The sequence below is a fragment of the Rhyacophila brunnea genome, unplaced genomic scaffold (genome assembly GCF_057557595.1).
Source record: "Rhyacophila brunnea isolate RB1 unplaced genomic scaffold, BYU_Rbru_1.0 scaffold_2, whole genome shotgun sequence".
Classification (NCBI taxonomy): domain Eukaryota; kingdom Metazoa; phylum Arthropoda; class Insecta; order Trichoptera; family Rhyacophilidae; genus Rhyacophila; species Rhyacophila brunnea.
In genome coordinates this window covers 1,214,747-1,229,967 of record NW_028232859.1, presented here as the reverse complement: position 1 = coordinate 1,229,967, position 15,221 = coordinate 1,214,747, and the positions used below count along the sequence as shown (strand labels likewise).

The following is a 15,221-nucleotide window of genomic DNA, read 5'->3' as shown; positions in this document are numbered from 1 at the left end:
TTGACGGGTTGTAGACGCAGTGTTCTGACTGGAGATGCATTGTGGATTGGCGTCCGAGGCAAGAGAGAGCATTCCGCGTCCATCAAAATGTGATACGCGGCGTCATGGCGCTGTTCGTCTGTCGGTCGCGAACCTCTCTATCTTACCGACGGATTGACTAATGGCGGCGCTATCTTGTGTGGCCGTTTTCGACAGACCGCGTCTCTGTGTTTTGGCGGGAGCGTGGACGAATTTGAAGTTCAGATTTTCAGTGGGGGTAGGCTCCGCTCGGCCGGGGGTTGCGAGAACCGCGAAGAGTGGACGTAGGCTGTGGTGTTTTGGGAAAGTTGATGGTTCTGTCCGCCCTTTTAGGTGGTCTCCTGTGGGAGACCTTCATCTGGTATCTATTCACAACATAAAAAAGGAGAGTTATTTTCTATCTGGTTGTTTCCACATGTAAACATTTCCAATCGTAGCAGTAAACTGTCTTTACAATATTTCTTTATCATTAGATTTTCTGTATTAAAAATATTTTTTTTTCATTTAGAAGGAGGAGCGGGAGTGAAGAGTTTCTCTCTTAGTGGAAGTGCAGCGTCACAACTTTCTCAGTCAGTGCGGGAACGGCTCATGATGGGATCGCAGAGTCTACCCAAACCTGGATCACACGACTTTGCCGTCCTCTTCCAACATCACAGGTATTATAAATAAACTTGCACCTTAAAATAGAGATAGGTACATGAACAAATCGCACCATGAGTGTAAAACCAAGACATGTACAAATTTTTCAATTTCGAGATTAAATGCGAAACAATTGCGAAAGTCATGAAATTGATAATGTAAAAGTGAAGTAACTGAAAGAACATGCAATATAATATAGATATAAATCACATATAATGGTTTTTTTTTAGAAACTCTATTTGTCCTGACAAAATGAAGTCTTCAAACCCTAATATCTCCAAAATATTTTTTTGCACATGGTTGGTTTTACACTCATGGTGCAAAATGATATTATGTTGGTAGGTATGTCAAAAATTGATATATGGAAGTTATTATAAGGTAGAATTTGACTAATCCAATACTATATAAAACGTGATGGTGCCAGATTACTGGAATATATGGAAAACTGGAAAATGGTGTGTATATAACATTAATTGTGCTTTTAAGATATTATGTATTTCCTACATACAAAAAATTTTAAATCAGCCAAGTTAAATGTGTTTGTAGTTTTAAAACATTATTAAAAATGATATTACGTGTCGTGAGACACGATCATCTAACATGCTACTTGTCTCTCCCTAGCTGAAATAATACTAGATTACTGAACGTGCCGGATCTCTAAAATGTCGAATGAGATTCTACTGTCAAAACGATATGGAACTAATTATTGTAAACTTATGATTTTATGGATGCAACTTTTTGTGGACTCTGTCTGTACCCAAGGCAGATCCTAATGAAAAAACTATTGACTAATGATTGAAATTAGCTGAAAATTATTTCACATTCCGGATACATTTGTAGCAAATTGCAATGTATTAACAATGGTATTGTTTTATTATTTAGTACATAATAATATTATATTGTCTGCAATTCGAACATGGAACAAGGTCGCCTTGTATGGAAATTTATATTATAATGCAAATGCCTCTGCCTGTGACAGGACAGGTCACATCAATCATTGCATTTAGATAGGTAGCCAAATACACCTAGGGGTCGTCATTCATAAATGACAACGTATGAGTTTCCTTGTTTCAAAAATCAATTCACCAAAAACATCTTAATTTGTGTCCAGACAACAGAAAAATTTGAAAACCTCCTAAATATCAAGAATCATTGTCATTTTGAAGAGTTTATTTAATTTTTAAATTTCAAAATGATTTAATTCTAAAATGATTTAAGTAATTTTAATTTTAAAATTTTAAAATGGCAGTTTTTACTATCTTCAAAAAAGAGTTAAAATGACAATATTTTGTCATTATTTATGTACATACAATACCTGCTTGTTTAATTAAAAAAAAAAAAAACTTCATTGGCACTACAATCCGATGCAGATTTTTCTTTTAATTAGAAATAAGTAGCCACTTGCTCAACCTATTGGTTCCGTGATGCATAGTAGACTCTATTAAGCATACATTGAGAAATATCACAAATTACAGAGTTGTAAAAGCTGAATACTTAATATCACTTATCCAATACCAGAGAAGCCATCTGATTTAAACTCCTATGATGCATTCTTTTCTTGGAAAAATCTGTCACTTCTCACCGTGCAACTTTCATAATGACTGTCATCGAATCACCCAATGTTCCTTTGCAAAGTCCAAACGGCAAATTTTTATATTGAACTGATATTAACCAGTCCTAACAGCTTGAAATTTTGAATATACCAATACAATTACACAAAACACACACATTTAAGTGATTTGGATATCTTTATTGTTAATTAAAAGAGACATTCAATTGGCAAGGCCTTGTTGTACCTACGTCCATACACATACACACACCACTTTGTCACATTTTACATTTTAATAATATTCAATTTGAAGTATTTGTACATTGCATATTAGGTATTATGATTGTATACATCTTCAAAATAACTAAACTTTTTACTTGTATTCCTATTCTAAATTATGTTACTATGAATAAATTTAATGTACTCACATACAAATTTATATTGCTTGACTATTCACTGTTATATTATAAGGTAAGTCGGAGAATACGCCTAATTTTTACTTTGACGGATTACTGATTGTAAAATAATATATTTATATTCAAAATAAAAACAAAATTATATTAGAATAACACTTTATTATAATATTTAGCAGTATACTATTAAAAAATTAGCTGGAACAATACAAAAAAATATAAAAACTAAAAAAACTTAAAATGCCATCTTCCCCCACTTTGTCGGGGGAAGATGCCACAAACTAAAAAAATTGAGACTTCGTACACAGGTCACAAATGTCCGGATTGGACATGCTTGTTGCATGTAGCCATTGTTGGCATCTTACACATGCAATCCAATCAACTGTAGGACCTTCTTTTTCAAAGCTACGCTACAATACTACAATATAGAATTTTTATATTAATTTTTTCAATGACAGAAATACGTTTTAATGATAATGTAATAATGATTAAAGTGAGGCTTTGCAAAATACTAAAAACTGAGATAGTGAATGACCAAAAATAGTCGAAATGGCATCTTACCCCTACAAAAGGGGGTAAGATGCCGAGGACAGAAATAAAATAACGCCGGTGTGCAAGATAACCTCAAATAGTAAAATGTCATGAGAAACGTCATAGTGTATTATTCAGTGAAACTCAACTTAACCATAAAACAAATCAAATCTTTGTGCTGAGAATATTTTGAGTAAATTTGTAAATAAAGTACCAGCAAAAAAATGGGTACTTCCCTGGTTTTATAAGCGTATTTTTTTAATTTAAAATTTAACAGGACCAACGGCTAGCATGTGTTCTCCGGTATTAATGACCGATCCTAAAAATGGTTACTGTACCGATATCTAGCGATGGATGAATAAATTATTTGAGCTTTGGCCTCTTCCCCCTTTAGGCATATTCACCCGACTTACCTTACTGAAAAAACATAGATAGTTTGCGTCTAATAAAAATTAAATTTTAATTCAATTTATTCAAAAGCTTTTCTTGATGTAGTCATCATCATTATTGTGGCTCTAATGATGAAACTTATTATATCCTCATGTTCACCCCAAGATATTACGATTGCATGTAAATCATTCGCTTATTCACAATTCATTGAATGAGATTGAAATATCCTAGCGTCTGCTTCTGCACCACGCAATGTATAAAATTAATGCAATAACTCTTTTATCTCTAATTTTCTTCAGGTTCAATGTTTTTTAATTAAATAAAAATACGCTAAGACTATCAATAATTCGAAAAATTCTATGGTAACATGACAGAGAACTTATTAAACTCGATATTAATGTTCAAAATTTGAGCTTGTGTTTTCTCGACTTTTTTCGTTTCTGGAGATTCGAGAATAATTATCGAATTCAAGAATGTTTATTTTTTTGAGAATTCAAGAGTTTATTGATTTTTGAAAAATCTTATTTCTTTTTTAACTCATCCGACCCAAATCTTCTGCCGTTGAATCTTTTTGAGTTAAAAGTTTTCTTTTTATAACTTTTCGTGCCTAAAAATTTTTTACCGGCAAATCTGAGAAACTCCAGTTCAGATCAAAGTTAGCGGCAAATTTTTTTCTACCTACTTATTTTTTCCCAGTTACAATTTCTCGAACTCTCAAGATTCTCATAGATGATTTACCCGAGGAATGAGAAATCTCGATATTTCTGAAAATTTAATTTAATTTATTTTAAAATCATCTTTTCTCATTATTTCTCGAGAATTTACGAGATGAGAAATCCCAATCACAAAAGTGTTTGAGGAACACACATTCTATAATATTTTTATTTTTAGAAGTATTTACGGTTTTTAAATATGTACCTATCAATAATTAGAATATTTCAAAATGTAAATTACATAGGTAATAAATTATTGCATGCTTTCTATTCTGTTGCTAGAAGTCTCCAGTAGCACTATAATAGTGGCCTGCACTTTTATTTAAATAAGAAAATTGATTGAATAATCAAATAAATGGTTCTTTATACCTGGAACACATTCCATGATTCGTGATATAAGTAACAATAATATGCAATCATTAAACCCACCGTCTTATTTATATAAGAGTTAATATTGAATGACTTCTTGCACGCTCCTCTGCCCAATCAAATAGGTTCAATTGAAAAGATTGTCTCGGAGAGATGTGCTATTTTTATCATTATTAAAATGTTTTCAGAGAGGCAACTAGTGCAGTACTAATTTATTTCAGTTTGAATCATAACTGTCATAAAATTACCCATGTTCATATTAAAAATTTTATTTTCCTTTAAATGTTTAAGGATAACTTCTGTGAAGTGTTTGTGAAATAAAATAACACATCTAAATAGCTACAATACAAAAATATCATATCTTTTTATTATTTATCAGACAAGTTTAAACAACTTCTATATTGTATGATATTCTATCTTATGTGATTGAATCAAAAGTTCTGTCGACTTGTCATACGGAAAATACTAAAGAATGGAATACTTTATGAGGTAGCTCTATACCTAGATTCACATTTCTTAATATTATTGGTGAATAATTCACCTATTAGGTATCTATTACTGGTTAGGCACAATTCATTTTTATTACCACGTTTTTATTAGCTCGTATTCTTATTTATCCGGTGGTTGTTTATCGAGTACAAACCTTGCAATTGATTTTTAACTAACTTCCCGACTAGCTAGACATTTGAAACTTTTAGAATATATCAGAACATGATGCCAATGCATTCTTTTAATACTTTTAGCGATCTTTAAGTAGAATTGAATTCATTTTCAGTTAATTCTGTTTTGTATGAAATGTTATTTCGGAATAAATCCGTAATCCAATCCACTATTATTGGTTGCTAAGTGGGTGGTCCTAGCAACTATACGTGCGTTACTATGGAAATCAAAATGACATTTCGGTATTCTATATATGTTTGTTTTCTATTTACTTCATATCAAGTACAAGTTTGAGCATATTGAGCATAATAATTCAACAGGAAATCTAAAAACGTTGTATATAAAAAAATCTTTTTATCATGTAATTATTACCATGAAATTCCAGAGATCGCAAATAATATCTGTGATTCCTTTAGTTAGAAATATGTACCATCTTATTTTAACTATTAGTTTATCCTCTCAAATCAATCAATCATTATTCCAAAATCACTTTATCAAATTTTAATTCTAGTGACTTTGAATTTTTTTAACGAACATCTTTTTCTTTGCCAGGGTTCCTCCCCGTGGTGGAATGAAAATTAGCGACGGCAGTCTATCCGATACCCAGACGTACTCCGATGTTAAATCTGACTACGGGAGTCCATATACTTCATGGTTAAGGCACAGGTACTTTCTCATAATCTTTAACTATCCGATTTCCGAAAAATATCAGTATTAAATTACCACATAATTTTGGTATAATAATTACAATTTTTTGTAGTTAATGATGAATGTGTTTTGCAGTAACACTTATTCGGCCAGCGGAAGACTGTCGGAGTGCGATTCTATGGAGTCACTTCAGTCTCTTCAGCCGGTAGGCAGCGGAAGGGCTCCTCCCAGACTCCTTCATCAGCCTCCACCGGCCAGGCTTAATCGGAGCAATAGCATCAGGTACTTAAAACTTATCTTTGCCAATTTAATATCATCAAATAATCATTCATATGATAGGACAGGAGCTTGAAAAGAATAACTTGTAAAGCTACTATACCTTATCTATTACTTCAGCAACTTAATAATTTATGTCGTCCATTAAAAAGTTTGTTTTGACCAAATAATATATTTACCTATATCACTTTCATTAGTAAACAAAATAAAGTACTGAGTAATTCCGTCTACAGTCCTACAAACTTATCTAAAGAACGGTCAAAAATGAAACTTCGAACTACCGTATGGACGGCATTTCGAAAACATCATTCGAATGTCAGATTCTGTCCAGTTGCGAGTCTTGATTGGGTAGTTGTCGACAGTGGCTCCTCCATTCATTTTTTAGATACGTTTGTGGGTCTGTTCTTACATTTTCTATAGGTACCTACTTATCCTTTCACATTCAAATATTTTCAAGAATTTTTCACCATTTTTTTGTAATGAACCCATAATTATTATTCTTGACTGCCATAATATAGAATCACTATTTAAATCCACACTTTACGAAAAGTCAACTGCAAACTTTTTATAACCTACGAGCGACTTATTAAAACTTTAATAACGATAGTACCTATCGTATATAATATATTGTGATGTGAACTATTCTCTATTGCTTATTTTGTTATAAGCACAGATATTAATAGTAATTTAATTATTATCCATAAGCTATCTTCGAGACAGGACATTCCCAAGGTATTTTGAAAGAAATTTTCGGGGCTTGTTGCTAAAGCATGTACACAAACGCTACTCACCGTTTTCATGTATTTATCGAAACCTACACACCACCACTGAAACATTATATAACTACACCCTGCATACTTAATAATACATTTAATTTGTTGTTTTATGATCCACGAAATTTTATCTGGTACAGAATAAAGAATTGTCTGCATTGACAAGTTATTCGTACATTGTTTCTACTTTGGAAAAATTCCTGGTGTGTTTCTACTGAACCACCGAAATAGACTTGGATAATAAGAGTGTATTATTTTCGTGATATAATAAGGTGATTATAAAATGTATTGCTTCTGTATTGTGATTATTGAATTGTCGCTTTAGCACTTGTGCATTATTTGTTTATGTATTAATTATTCGACACGTGTTTATACTACGGCAATGTTTTCTGTAATAGAGAGTTGAATAATTGTCGCTTTCATGCTGAATCTGTGAATAAAGGTGAGTATTTTGCACTGATTACGCACATAATAATCGCAATCAAAATAATGTAGGTATCTAGTGTAATATCCTCAACTAGCCGACTACATCTTCGTCTACTGGACTTCACTTAGAAGAGAAGTGAGAAAAATTAATTGTCTAACATTATCCTGTCATTATTTTGCAAAATACAAATTAAAAGACCGATTCATATTATACAGTCGAGCTTGGTTATTACGAAGAAGATGGAACCGACCAAATTTGCTCGTTATATCACAAAAAGTCGCAATTCAAACAAAAATATACAATTAGAATTTTTCCCCGAAACAAACATGGCATTCAAACTACAAAAGAAGTTGTTTATTGTAATGAACGCTGTTAGGTACCTACTTACTTCACAAACCTTGGATTTTTTTTTCAACCATATACGTGGATACTTTTTCAATCTTGTCAGCGAAAACACCAATTAGGTAGGTACTTAGACACTTAACTAGTCTAATAAACGTAATTCGAACACGGCGGCATCCTGTCCGGTCGCATTTTATTGCTTAGGGTCGAAATGTTTTTAAACGATCGACACATTAACAGTTTTAAGAAAAATTTTGATGATATTTTAGCTCGATAAGGAGCAGCGACGTCCCTAGACAAAATGCCGCCTCTAAGCGGCACCAAAATGCCGCCCCTTTTTTATACATTATTTCATTCTTTCGTGAATCCATTATCTAAGAAAAGTGTTGTACCTATGGATACATTACTAACAAAATACCTATACACTTACCACTAAAACATACATAATTCAATTTAGATATAAAAAGCAAATTCACCAGAGTCTAAAGTTCTATTTGGTTCATATTTGGTTTGTACCACTTAGCAATACACAGATTTATTATTTTCACACCATTTTTACTATGTTATTATTGTACAACATGACATTAAGAAAATAATTTTAGCTATTTGTATATATACCAAATGATTCTCCTCGATTTGCCGCCCCCAAGCGACGCTCAATCTGCCTACCCCCACGGGACGTCACTGATAAGGAGCTTGTTACAAAAGTGAATAAATTTATGGAGAAAATCATAAACCAAAATGTCAAGGAATGTTTCCTCATTACATCCGAGATCTCGCTATATCCGTGATCGTAATAACCGAGCTCGACTGTATATTATCATTACTAATGTTTTCAAAATCAAAATGTAAAAGGTGAATAAATGACATAAACCATATTTTATTTATTGATGACATCTATTAATTACCAATAACACCTATCATGTTTTAATAATATTGTATTCATATAGATGGCAGTGTATTTAATTATTTTATTTTTACACTCAGGTCAACAAAGTCAGAGAAACTTTACCCCTCTATGCTCCAACGATCATCGGAAGGGGAATATGAACCGTACTATTGTCTACCGGTGCATTACGGAGACCCTCAAGGTATTACAATAATCGTTTTGCAATTATCATCAATATTAGATGTTTATTTATTATTGACTTGGTGCTTTATAGAAAAATCTAGTGCATACTAGTCCTAGACTGGCTCATGATTATCTCATTTAAAAGCTTACACATCAAGTACTAGAAATTAACCGCATCAACTGATATGATTTATATAATACACAACTATGAGAAGAATTGAATTTTCTTATGGCAATAATGTAATTTGTGCACCTAACATAATTGGATCACAAACACTGGACACCCGATAAATATTATAGCATCAAATTTGCACCGAAGCTTGGGCTATATTTGAGGCAAAATATTATGTATGAGCAGGTCTTCCGTACGGTGCATCGGAGCCTCCTTCTCCAAGTCCTCGGTCGGCGTTGAGTCCGCCGCCGGTGCCGCAGGTCATTCATCCGCCATTGCTTTTACCACCGTCATCCGCACACTCCTCCAGGCATTCGCATCATTACAAGACCAAGAATGATGATGGTACTTATGTTTTGCAATTATTTTATTCTTTTTAACAGACACCAACACATATTAGATAAGCATATATACTCTAATATCATAAATTTTATGAAAAAGGATTTTTTGTCTATCTTTTAGTTTTTTCTGCAATTCCATTTTTACACTTTCCATTTACGTAAATTGTAGACAGATTAGAATCATTGTCAATCTACATCTACAAGATCACACACCATCTATGATATAATATCATATTCTAGTGAACCATGGTGCATCAATTTAGTGTTACATTATTTTAATGAGACTGATAAGCAATTACCACTGAATTACCAAGCACAAAAGAGGTTGAAGAAACATCTCTTCTATATAATTGGAGCCCTTAACATATGAAAGTGAAACCGTGGAAAAAGTGGACCCGTCCACTGATTAGTTTTGCTACAAGTAGCATCGTATTGCAGGTTCATTTAAAAACCACTTCTCATTTCTACTATAACATTTATTTCCCAATTCGCAGGAGGTATGAAAAGAAAATTCATCACAGTGAGTAGATTAGCAATCAATAATAAAACACTTTGGTGGTAGTATTTAGTTGAAAAATGTAGTAAAACCGTTAATAATTGCACGCGAATAAGTAAAGAGTGCAAATATAATGAATGTTAAAAAGTCACAACCATTGCTTGGGTTAGAAAATCGGAAATGTAGTTAGCAGATATTTCATTCATTTGGTAAATTCATTTAAATCTCATAATAAAAATGGTGATAAAGAATCTTCTATTTAGTCCAAATTCTTTTACAAGCGCCAGCCATTAAAATCAATACCAATCTGTTTATTATGTGTTGCAGTAGAACCTCAATTATCTGGAATAATTATTGTGGATGAAGGTCAAAATGATAATGATAAATCCAGAAAAAACAAAATATTTTCTTTTGCATTAAATATTTTTTCATAGATACCATTCTTTGAAAATGCCATGTTCACCTATACTGTTTTGTGATACATACTCATAATATCGTCTATGTAAGTTCAATACTGCGGAAGAACCATTTGTCAAAATGTTCAAGAGGGACAAAAAACCTTGCAATTTCGTCAATAAAAAAGATAAAAAATAAATTTAAATGCAGTTTATTGTGTCTTCCTGTTTTATATTAGAAAATACATTTTTACTATTGTATGCGTCTGTGGCCATATATTGTCATAGGATTGTTTTGTAAATCAGTTGAACCTTACGCAGTATTGCCGCAACTCTCCACTCGTCCGCTGCATTGGATCTAGGGATATACGCTGTCTTGCTTGCTTCTTTAGTATGGATAATTCATGCGCGGTATTGATTTTAACCGAGTGCAAGTAGTCTATTTCAAAATTTGAATGCACCAATCAATGCGGCTTGTCCCGTTTAACCGAGAGCGCCAAAAATGCATATTTTGAACATATCGGCTCATACGCGGTATTGAACTTACATAGACGATATTATTAAACTGATGGTATTAATTAAATCTGAATAATTGAGGTTCTATTGGCAATGAAAAAATCTCAAAAATGTAGGTAAAATACTAGGACCTACTTTTGAAAAAATATTATCAACCTATTAATATATCAGTGAAAAAGAAATAAACAATATTAATTATAGCATTACTTTACTGTATTCAGTATTTGGATATTTTCATCTGATATTACCAATTATTATTGATGTAAGCAAAAATATAATATAGTCAATTGAGCAAGCTATCATCTCTTGACTAAAATGTTTATACATACTGTTCAATCCTTAATAATCAGTAATTAAGTTAATCAGTAACTGTTATCAAAGGAACTAATTTGAGAAGATTGTGTTGTATCATCCGTGTTATTGTCATCCCGTAAAGCTCACGGCTCGACGGCCAGCCTGGTGTCCACTGCATCGTCGCTGCACAGCTCGGCGGAGGAGAGGCAAGCTCATGAGGCGAGGAAACTCCGAAGAGAACTCGCCGACGCCAAAGACAAAGTCCACACGCTGACCACGCAATTGACAACCAATGTAAGTGAATTTTTTTTGTTTTGAAGTTGTTTTCAGTGAAAATGAACTGTCTGATAGTAATGATTTTCTCTCGCACATTGGTTTGCAGAATTGATCGGAATGATATGCATGTATGCCAATGGTGTGTTGGAAGATTGGGTGGAGATCCTTTATCAAGGTCACCTGTCTGATATCATACGTATGTGTAGTGGCATTCAAATATGTGCTACGAGCAATCCCAAAGATGCTGCAAAATTCCAGATAATTTTAATTCAATACGCTGATGCACAATCGCAATGATAAATTCTTATGCATCGGTGGATGTTTTCTTAAAGCAATAATAGAATATAACCTGCTCTTTCCTTATGACTATGGTGATCATCCACCTTTATTTTACTGAACATTTCTGTATTTTAGTGATGTTCCTTTAGATTCACCTTTTTGTCAAAAATCCACATTTTTCCTCTCTTTATATAGGTACCTACTTTTAAAATTTTTAATGAAATTTTACCCAAAAAAATACTGTGCTTAGATTGAAAATTTTCCTGCTCTGAACATACATTTATTTTATTCTGTGGCATTGTGTCACGAAAAAGTTTCGAAATCACTGGTATAATGTATTTGAAATTATATCACCAAGGGCCACAATAACACAGTTTCTACAAGGAGTTAAGGTTATACTTTAGTTGAGGCATGGTGATAGGAGCTAGGCGATGCGCGGATTGTGCAAATGACGCGTGCCGAACGAAATATAATTTGTCATAAAAATCCAACATGCGTCCATTTAATGTTATGTTTATTGTTATATTACTAATAATAATAGTATATCCATTGACTTGTTTTTTTTAAGTACATACGTAAAGTTTTTTAGTCATCTTTACATGATTTAAGAATATTTTCATCCGACGCCACGACAAAACAAATCGAAGTGCGGACACCTCGACTGTGTGTCTCCGATTGGCGACTAGTGAGAAATTTCGTCGCACCTACTGTTGAAAAATATTTGCCGTTTCACTGAAGTACGACGCTCTTAATAATAAATTATCATTAATTTACATACCTAAAATCAAGTCTTTCTTTTTTTGTTATTACATCAATATTTCATTTTGAAAAACTAATTTTTTTTAATTATTTTGGCATCCTGCAGAAAATTGAAGAGATGTTGATAACTGATAGGAATAGTGGCGGTTTTTCATAAAGCATATGACGCTGTTGTATTGTCGGAAAGTATGAAAACCTTAAAAATATATAAATTTGTCACAACCAAAACGTCTACCAATCAAAACATAAATGAATCAAAAAGTAAAAATACGATTATTTATGGTGTCAACATGTCACAAAGCCCAATATAGTGAAACGTTGAGGCTTGAGAAATTCACTACCTAATATGTATTGTAATCTCATCGGGAATCTAGCCCAGAACCGTCAGTATAAGAAGTCACCGCCTTGCCCATTGATCTACGAGGGTTGATGTCTCGGATGAACCAGCGCTCGAAATGGAAAAGTTTACGAACCGGAGCGCTCGACAAATTTTCTGAAATAATAGTAAAACATAGTCATCAAATCGTATGTGTATTTTATAAAAATGAGTGTGTCAGCTTTTTTTTCCTGTGGCCTATCTAGCTCAGACGGTCAACATATTTTTTCCACGAGACGGAGCGATAATTTTACACATTTCACGAGCCGGAACGGCGCTCCGGTGCGTTCCGTTCCATTTCGAGCCCTGGGATGAACCCCTTCATCGTTTATTTCATTACAAACAGGTTTCGATACTGCATCAGCTGAAGAGGCATCACTAGTGGTTGTGCTAAATAAAATAGTGCCAAATTGCTGGGTATTTCAAATCCTAATCACCCCCTTCCCCCTTTGCTTTAATATTTCAATGTTTTTGTACCTACTGAAAATTTTGAATTTCACCACTCTCAATATAAACGGCAAAACACAATTTTCTCATTATCACTTTGGAATTGGGCTGACTTATTGCTTCTCTCACGTTTTTACCTCCAGTTTACTAGCTTGAATAGAAATATTTCAAATTCTCGAGTTTCTCCCAAGAAATAACAACTATATTTTTATAGTTATTTTCTAAATTCATGTGATTTTAAATTATTGTGTGTAGCATAATATTAATGAGAACTGTTTGAAGAAGTGTCAGAGAGCGCCACAGTCCAGTAAAATGACCGCGGGTGGCGTGCTCTGGTCAATTACACCACATTTTTTACAAAGTGAAAATTTTTAGGTAGGTATATTGTCAACAGTAGTGTACAGGGGCTCATCAGGTCACCAACCCTGATTTTTTTTTTAATCAGAGCAAGCTACACCACCGAAATAGTTTTCATCAATATTATCTTAGATGCAATAATTTTAAATCTCGTGAATAGGTTATATTATAATTTATTCTATCATTGTTATTTTTAATTTGGTAAAAATCGAGTATGTATTATTCTACCTATATTTCTAACTTGTTAGGTATAATAATTTTGTACAAGAATGCAAGAGAAATATTAGTCAGTTCAACTCCTAAGTGATTATGGGAAAAAATTTTGCCTTTTTTACTTATAAAATTGACTTGCCTACCCTCACTAAAGTGTCGGGAAGACGTTCATGCTTTACTTTACGACAGTGTTTCCCAACCTTATTTGTGCGATGCCCCACTTCAACGCTTCAAAAATCTCCATGTACCCCCCTAACCCTATCATAATTGTATAGTTAAATAACAAATTTCGAAAAAAATGAATTGCTTCAAACAACTCAGAAGAAAATTAGTGCGATTTTTGTGCTATGCTTCATCTTCAAAGTAATGAGTTTCAAGACGACCTTTTTGCCCCCCAAAACATTCAAATTCCCCGGTGGGGCGTGCGTCCCACGTTGGGAAACACTGCTTTATGACAAGCTTACATGCGCAAACCGTTTTGTATCGGGAAGCCCGTGTTTATGGACGGGAAAACGGAAGCGCGCGCAAACCGAAAAGCGCTCTAAAAGTCTATACCGCATTGGCAAATCGCTGCCGTCTAGACGGCGCTTAACAGTTAAAAAAATTATATACTTACTTATATTAATTACTAAGGCAATGTTATTTTATCTATACCACATAATTGCTGTTGTTATGTTACGAAATTTTCGGTACCTAACCATCGAACTATTGAAACATGTGCTTTAGAAAACTGGAGGGAGGAGGTGTTGAAATAAAACAAAATCATGTAAGTATGTATTATTTTATTCTGAACTAGGTACGTATGTCACGTGTCGTTTTGTGTAAATTTTTCTGAACTGTGAACTTGTTTTTTATGACTGTAAATTTGATAGCACCCAACTCCCAGTTATTTGTCTTCAATCTCCAGAACCTCGCAATCATTATTTTGCCAACAGCGTGTCACAAAGGCTGGTGCTTTCTAAGGCAGTAAAGACATGGCAACATGTTACTCCTTATAGAGTGAGAATAAGACCTTGGTATTCTAACAAGACTGTGCAACAATGGCATACCTGCTTTGTGAGTTTTTTCTGGTCCGCGGCACAATGCAATAACGCGTGCGCGGGAATCCTGAATGTACCGGTTCGAGGTTCGACTCTCGTCGTCTCATGTCCGATTGTCAGCAACAGCAATACATACTACTGCGGCACACATCACTGATAGAGAGAAATTGACATTATTCTGCATCTATAGGAAATATCGATAAAATCATTTGAAGTTCAACATTTACAGCGACCCGCAAACTTTATTGGAAATCAAAAATCGATTTTGATTTTGAAATAATTTAGCGGGAATCGGTCATTTTAAAATTTCGTAATATTCGAATTCGGTATATTATATGAAAAATAATGATTATTGTTTGGTTCAGGTTCATGGTTTATAAAATATAATACATACTGTTAGTAGCAATCATTAAGATGATTCGTACATTGTTTTCGCAATA

At 33.4% G+C, this 15,221-nt stretch overlaps 1 protein-coding gene across 4 annotated transcripts in view; it reads left to right on the top strand.

Moving 5' to 3' along the window:
• The window catches only part of sick (sickie), a 573,525-nt gene that overhangs the window by 462,977 nt on the left and 95,327 nt on the right, over window positions 1-15,221 (top strand). For all 4 annotated transcript variants that reach the window (XM_085946480.1, XM_085946481.1, XM_085946483.1 and 1 more), the window contains 6 exons: window positions 527-674; window positions 5,835-5,948; window positions 6,066-6,212; window positions 8,736-8,839; window positions 9,179-9,337; window positions 11,177-11,328. In XM_085946480.1, the coding sequence (XP_085802606.1) occupies window positions 527-674; window positions 5,835-5,948; window positions 6,066-6,212; window positions 8,736-8,839; window positions 9,179-9,337; window positions 11,177-11,328 (824 nt within the window). The remainder of the gene's footprint in view (window positions 1-526; window positions 675-5,834; window positions 5,949-6,065; window positions 6,213-8,735; window positions 8,840-9,178; window positions 9,338-11,176; window positions 11,329-15,221) is intronic.